The following is a 7,500-nucleotide window of genomic DNA, read 5'->3' as shown; positions in this document are numbered from 1 at the left end:
ACTGGATTGCCTCCGTCCTTTTTGATTGGCCAAAGTAATTACTTTGGTTTTTGTTTTACGACACTCGATTGAAACTCGCTCTAATAACTGAGAGCAAAGTATGGTGTAATTGGAATGGTGTGAACGGTATCATGTTGTCGGTAAAATCTTAAATTTGGTTGTTTCCCGTTGTTGTTTTGCATATAACGGAAGGAAAATGTATCAAAAAACGTGCCTTAACTACAGCACGAATATTTTCGGTTCTAAACAAACCGCGTTCTTGTTTTATGCTGTTGCTATTGCAGTGGCGGTCATTGCAGCTAAAACTCTCCACTGTGAACAACAGACGGCAACCGGAAGTGTTGTTGGTTCCCTTTGAGCCTCTCTTGACGTCAACGCATTTGTTTTAAGAAAGCGGATTTGCCTGGAGGATATTGGCAAAAATCACTGCTCAAGAACATGAACACTCTACTTCCGGTTACCGCTAGTCCCTCATCGACACTTCTGCTTTCTAATTTGTGTAACTTGTGTTTTGTTCTCTCTGCAGAGTGTAGACAGTTTGGATGACAGTAATTCTGTTCACAGTCCTACTAAAAGGTGCGTCAGAATCTGATTACTACCAAGGCCTATCCATGATGACGATTTAGTTCAAAGGTGTCCGTTTTCATCTTGGCGTAACAAAGCGAGATGTTTTTAACAAAACTAGCATTTTTGTCGCCTATCGGAAGGAGGGTTGGTGAGGTGGTTAGAGTACTCGTCTCCCACCAATGTGGCCCGGGGTTGATTCCACACTCGGCGTCAAATGTGAATTGAATTTTTTAGTTCTTTACTCTGCACTGAGAGGTTTTTCAAACCGGTTCTCAGGTTTTCCCCTCTCCTCAAAAACCAACATTTGATTCGACTTTATTTGAGTTGATTTCCATTTATTTTCTCCATTCTCAATACATTTCTGACTGAAGTTTCAGTAAAATTGTGAGGAGAATTTACATGCTGGTCACCTCTTGGAGTCAAAGGGTTAAATAAAATGCTTTAGCATTATTATTACACTAAGTCGTTCGGAAAACGATGAATACCAGTGGGAAGTTGCATTGAGGTTTGAACTGGTTACGATTATTTGTTTTATTGGCGCAGGGAAGTACCTCAAGGGAAGAAGAGGATAGAGTTAGAGTAACTTCATTTTTTTTATATCCCTTTCACAGAAAACACGACCGCAAAGGAATCGCACGGAGAGTATCTAACTTCTCGTCAGAGGGGGAATCTGTGAGTCCAGATATTCCTGTCGTGGTACCAGGACAGCCCTATTCCATTCCACCATCTTCGTTTCCCGTCCAAATAGAACCGTCATCAACTTCCAACTACCATAACTTTTCAAATCCATTAGTCAGTATATCTGTCACCGAAGCACTGCGTTCACACAGCCCTGTGGTTGTACAACCAACAGTTCAACAACCTAACTTTCACTTGTGGAACGGAACAATCAACGAACAACGACCCGACAGCCCGGTAAACCCACCAACAATGGCAACTGGGGCATACAGCCCGCTACTTGAGTCCACCCCTGTGGTGAACCCGAGTCCTGCTCCCAACTTACCCCTTCACCACCCTGGTCAATCATCTCAAGGGATTACTATGAACTCGCCTTCTATGAACCCTCAACTTAACACTCCAAGGTTAAAAGGAATGTTAGTGGATGGCCAGCCAGCACCAGCCCCTCCCCCGGTGCACATGACAAGAAGCAAGAATGCCCTTGGACAGCCTCCTCCTTTAGTAGTTCACTTAAAGGACAGAGGTGGGTATGAATTATGTGTAACCATCAAAGGAAATAAACGGAGTCTTGATATGGGTTTGTTCAAAGGCATGAGCCCGCGTTCGATGGGGGGAAGTAAACCCCTGACCGGTCGGCTCTGTTGGTTGGGCATCAGACGGCCAACAATTTGAATCTTCATGATCAACTAAGTGGGAAGTGCTGCCTTTGTAATGTCATCTGCTAATCGTTAGTCTTTCAAGTTTTTTTTTTCGATAAGGGCAAGAGTGAATTAGATAAGAGTGTTGATCTATCACTTTGCGGTCTTGCCCCAGCACAGTCACAAATGGATTATTTTTAGATACACATTGCGCGTGAAACAAACAAAGGGCCGCCAATTTTAATCAATCAGAAGAAGCCATGTCACGCGTGACTGCCTCTGTCATGTTTTTTTCAGGGACATGACCACTGATTTTGGCGTGAACGGGTATTCTAAAAATACTCATTTGTGACTGTGCTGGGGAGCCCACCCCTGCCATAACAACACTCTTCTCTAATAGGCCATTTCCGAGTTCATGTCTGCCTCCTCTTCAAAGCGAGTCTAAGTGCGAAGTTTTTATGATAGTAATTAGTTCTACTTTACATATGAATGAAAAGTAATTTTCATAAGAAAAACTTCGCACTTAGACTCGCTTTGAAGGGGAGGCAGACATGAACTCGGAAATGGCCTATTCACTATTGATAAGGGATGTAAGAAGGAGTCGTGGCTCAGATAGCTAGTGCGCGGCTTTCGGAGCGAGAGGTCCCCGGTTCGATCCTCGGTGACTTAAACGTCTGTTTCGACTTTCCTCTGATCCGTGTAGCTATAGCTTTAAATACCCGTAAACCGTAGCACTGACAGAGGGAGGGGGGTAAAAGGCGCACCGTCGGCTTCCATTGATACCAGCCTCGTAGCTGAAGGAACTACCGACGTTAAATAAAGTTACTTTACCTTCACCTTTATACTGTCCGCAAGGCACAGATGTTTGGAAACCACTCTAACACTCTTGTCTTGCTGTGTCAACTTTTCTGCGTGATCCATGTCTCGACGTACTGAACGCGCGCAAGCGATGAAAGCAATGGTAAATTTGCGTTCATTTCCTTTTTGTTTTTGTTTTTCACGGATATTCGAAAATAATGCTTCAGTATTGTTATCATCTTACACGGAGAAATAGGAAATAGAACACCGAACAGGGCTAGCATACTTATAATCGCTGAGAAATCATTCCATCATTGAAGACACTTATATTTATCGCTGATATATCGAGCATGGTTGGAAAAAGTGAATGCCTTTAACAGGAGATCCCATTACTAGTTCGGTTGATCTCCCTTTGAGCTACGGAAAACTAACTCCACTTCTGTCCAGAAATACACGGAATAAGATGCACGCCCGATTTTGATATACAACACGAAGTGTCCCTTTAAGTCTGAGCCCTTGCTACCTATTTGTAACAAGCAGGTAAGTGTAAGGGGTTAGCGTTATTTTTTGGTGAGGGTAGAGCAAGTTTCAATTGAGTGTCGTAAAACCAAAACCAAAGTAATTACTTTGGCCAATCAAAAAGGACGGAGACGATCTAGTAAACCAATCAGAACTCGAAGTAATTACACGTAGCCGACACAAAGCGCGGGAAAATGTGCACGCGCAAGCCACGATTAGTTTTGGTTTCACTTCTGATTGGTTGAAAAAGTGGCGCGAGAACTTTGAACCAATCAGTGAGTGAAGTAATGCAAAACTAAAGTAATTCGCTAATTACTTTCGACACTCAATTGAAAACCGCTCTAAATGCAGCTGTTTATCTTTATTTGAGGACTGGAGTTTGGGGGACACTTTGTCACAAAGATTTCTCGAGAGCCCAAGAGTAGGAGCCTCCCTATACAAAATATATATCCTTGAGTCAACATTTGCGCCTATCTTTCTATTTTTAGACCAGACTCTTCAGCAGGAGAGTGACGTTTACATCAATTTAAATCAATTTGCACAATTTTCATACATTGTTTTAAGGAAAGCGCACTAATCGGGGACACTGTAAATTGAAATTAATCAAGTCAAATGTTGGTTTTTGAGGACAGGGGAAAACCGAAGTACCCGGAGAAAAACCTCTCGGTGCAGAAAAGATAACCAACAAACTCAACCCACATATGACGCCGAGTCTGTGAATCGAACCCGGGCCACATTGGTAGGAGGCGAGTGCTCTCACCACTGTGCCACCCCTGCACCCCCAAAGAATTCGTTTGACAATAACTTTTTTCTGATTGGCCATTCTGCGCGCAGAGCCGAAGAACTTGTGGCGTTCTCAAAATAGAAAGATACGCGCAAAGCTTGACTCATACGGCTTGTATCGGAGAGGCAATCTCTTACTCATGGGCTCCCGATTGTCTGTATACCCAGACGCGAGAAATGTTCAAGTTGGAGAGGCGAGCAAACTCAGCAAAGGGACATTTCGTGACTCTTAACTTACTTGTGATGGCTTGGTTGAGCTCAGCTAAAGTGACTGACTGATCAGCGGTCACTGGCTATGCTGGGGTTCAAAGTTTCTCGCTCCAGTACCACTGGGTCTCCTTCATAAGAATTTTTCTGTCGATTTCAGGGCGCCCTGTGAGAGCGAAAGAGACTGGACTGACGGAGGAAGAACTGACAGATGAGGTTGTTACTCCGTCGGGTCAGAAAGTTTTTCGCTGCAAAAAATGCGACAAAGAATTCTCGTTCTCCAGCCGACTCAAGCGCCATCTTCTGGTTCACACAGGGGCGCGTCCTTTCGAATGCCACGTTTGTTCACGCCGCTTTACCCAGGCTGTGGACTTGAAACGCCACATGCTACGCCACAGTGGGCAAAAACCGCACGTGTGCCAATTCTGTGGGAAGCAGTACACTCGAGGGGATCGTCTGAAAGTACACCTCCTACAACACACGCATGAAGACAACACCGAGAAGCCTTATAACTGTTCGAGATGTGGTGCGTCATTCTTTGAGGCGGAACAGCTGCGATTGCATGTTTGTGAACTGCAAGATGGCTCGCGACAAGTTGTCGTACAACCGGGTGAGTGATTTAAAGCGAAGTAAAGGAAAGCGACCATATTTGACGTCGATAACTCGTAACAGTAATTCAAGTGACAAACCTGAGGTCGACGTTGCGCTCATTTTAATTTATTCCCTCCTCTACATCAGTGCTCCGTTTTACGGGTATTTAAAACTACTTAAGCTACACTGAAAGGAAAGTAGTCGAAACAAGAATGTGAGATTCGGGGATCGAACTTAGGACCTCTTGCACAAGGCAGCGCACTAACCGACTGTGCCATCCTTGCTCCTAAAAATTTAACACAGTTGTTTGTTTTGCGTGAAGATACCTTTTTGCTCAATAATTATTTACCAAATAGGTGAGATGGATATTAGCATGCAAAGGCAGAACCCATTTCCATTTCGTAAGATCCAAGCGCGAAATTTAAAGTGCCTTGTCTAAGAAAATCCTTGAAATACATAAGAGAGACAAGGAAAAGTAGTGTTTCGGAAACCCGGTTTGCATTTTACTCCAATGCGGAAAACCTAATCATTTTAGCGATAAGGTCTTCCCCGGGTTTTTGATAAGCGATATCGAGAAAGAACTAAATTTTCTTGGTCTTGTAAAAGTATAGAGTCAAATAGGGTTTCATGATTTGGGGTTTCCGCTTTAATTTCGTTCATGGGAAAAGCACCACAACACCACAACTGTTTTCGAGCATTTTTTCTCGCTTAATGCCGACGATTTCGCCACTGCTTGCAGTTCTGATTGCGCATATGTGAGACTGGGATCTCCTCCTCTAAAGACAAGATGGTCAGGATCCAGTGGAGAAGAGCCCGGAAAGACAGCAAAAAAAGCAGGGGTGGGGGAGTGGTGGAGGGGGTTAGGGGGAGTGGAGGAAGTCCCTCTCCAATCAGTTTCTAGCTTGGCAACACTTGACGCATTCAAATTTAGTATTAGGTCATGCGGTATATGAGCTGATAACCGAGATTGAGTAAACCAATCAGAAAGCTAGAAACGCAATATCCGAGGTCGGAAATTCAATAATAGTGTATATACCAAACATAATAATTGCATCCTCGTGTTTTGAGATTAAATGACGATTTTGCTGTCTTTGTTATTTTGTTAGGTGATCCCAGTGACGTGGCCGGGTTTGGAGATGATGCGAGCGAGAGACCGGAACGCACTGGAAAGTCATACACGTGTGACGAGTGTCATGCTACCTTCACTAAGTACACATCGCTGAAGTCACACCTTCTGAAGCACACGGGAGAGAAGAAATACAGGTGTGAACATTGCCACAAGACTTTTTTCAGTTCTAGTAGTTTGAAAATACATGTGCGCGTTCACACTGGGGACCGCCCGTTTAAATGCAAAGAATGCCCGAGAAAGTTCAGTGATCCATCGAACTTTAACAAGCACAAGCGATGGCACGCCAAACAAAAAGCTTCGAATACAAGTTCCTCTGCGTTTGTTGCAATCTCCGAAAATGGCTCTTCGCCCGAGGGGAAGAAAGAGCTTGCTAGTGCGGGACAGAGCGGAACCCGTTCGGCCGAGGAAACAGCCGTGATACAGGATTTGGTATCAGGAATGAATGAGGAGGAGCAGACTGATGCGGGAGGAAGCAACAAGGAGGATTTACGCGCGGATCTATTTCCGGAAGCTGGTCAAGACATGGAGCATGAGGAGTCAAGTGGATTTAAATCACCCGAAGCCTTACTGAGAATGTCTTCTGTACCGGAAGCAAATATTAAACAGGAAATGGAGACAGACTAGACGCTGAGCTAAGGAGTGTATCGAAAACAAAAAGCAATATTAAGGTTACAACACATGTGTCGCGTGCCGTAAGGCGTACTTATGTTGATTTGCCGCGTCCGTTAAGCCAGTTTCGCAAACCACTCCTAGATTAACAGCATATTTCGATATGTTACAATATCTCCGATTTGTTTCACCCCCCTGAGCAAACATTCGAACTTGTGTTCGGTCTATTACAATGAATCTTACCTTCAGAGCAGTTTTCAGGTAAATTCGGAAAATCGAAACCGACACACACACAAGCAATCAAATATAAATAAGACAGTTGTGATAGTGAAAAACGTGATATGCTGTTTAGATCAATGTATTCCCGCAGAAACGAAGCGAATTAAGACTTTTCTAGACGTTTGCGGGATGAAGTAATCTTAACAGATCTAGAAACAATGAACTTACATTCACACAAAAGTGCAGGTGACCCTCATCGCGAAAAACTTGTGTGAGAAGTTCCTGCCATTGGGATTGAAGAAAAAACCGGCGAGATATTTTAAGCGAATCGCAACTCGTTTTTATGCAAATCCAAGAAAATCAACACTCCGGCAGCATAAAACCTGTCTATTTCCCTGCCTTAACGCGAAAATTCCAAACTATTTATGTTTTCTTACGCTAACAGAAAATATCACACGCGCACATTCAAACAAGGTACACATTTTCCGTTAACAACAGCAATTCTTCGTCATCTCTTCTCACAATACATAAAAGCTTTTAGTCATTTTTACCCGTTTTTAACGAGGGCTTATTTTTGGAACTTAAACGTTTTAAAGGATAATTTATAAATGTGCAGTATACTTCACAGTTCATATATTGAGGAAACTTGAGAGAGAATTTGATCAAATTGAAATGGAGCAACATAATATTTTAAAACTTTTATAACCTTAACGGGGTAATGTGGAGAGAACTGAGACTGCGCAGAACCGAACCATTTCTTTT

The 7,500-nt window shown here is 43.3% G+C and overlaps 1 protein-coding gene across 1 annotated transcript in view; it reads left to right on the top strand.

The window, feature by feature from the left end:
• Nucleotides 1–7,500, top strand: part of LOC138010711 (uncharacterized) — a 25,213-nt gene that overhangs the window by 17,371 nt on the left and 342 nt on the right. Inside the window, exons 5-8 of the mRNA XM_068857685.1 lie at nucleotides 527–576; nucleotides 1,179–1,768; nucleotides 4,351–4,800; nucleotides 5,888–7,500. The exon at nucleotides 5,888–7,500 is cut by the window's right edge and continues 342 nt beyond it. Coding sequence (XP_068713786.1) covers nucleotides 527–576; nucleotides 1,179–1,768; nucleotides 4,351–4,800; nucleotides 5,888–6,534 — 1,737 coding nt within the window. The 3' untranslated portion in view covers nucleotides 6,535–7,500. The remainder of the gene's footprint in view (nucleotides 1–526; nucleotides 577–1,178; nucleotides 1,769–4,350; nucleotides 4,801–5,887) is intronic.

The sequence above is a fragment of the Montipora foliosa genome, chromosome 7 (assembly GCF_036669935.1).
Source record: "Montipora foliosa isolate CH-2021 chromosome 7, ASM3666993v2, whole genome shotgun sequence".
NCBI classification, from domain to species: Eukaryota; Metazoa; Cnidaria; class Anthozoa; order Scleractinia; family Acroporidae; genus Montipora; species Montipora foliosa.
The sequence above is the reverse complement of the archived record's forward strand: the minus strand, read 5'-3'. Positions and strand labels throughout refer to the sequence as shown.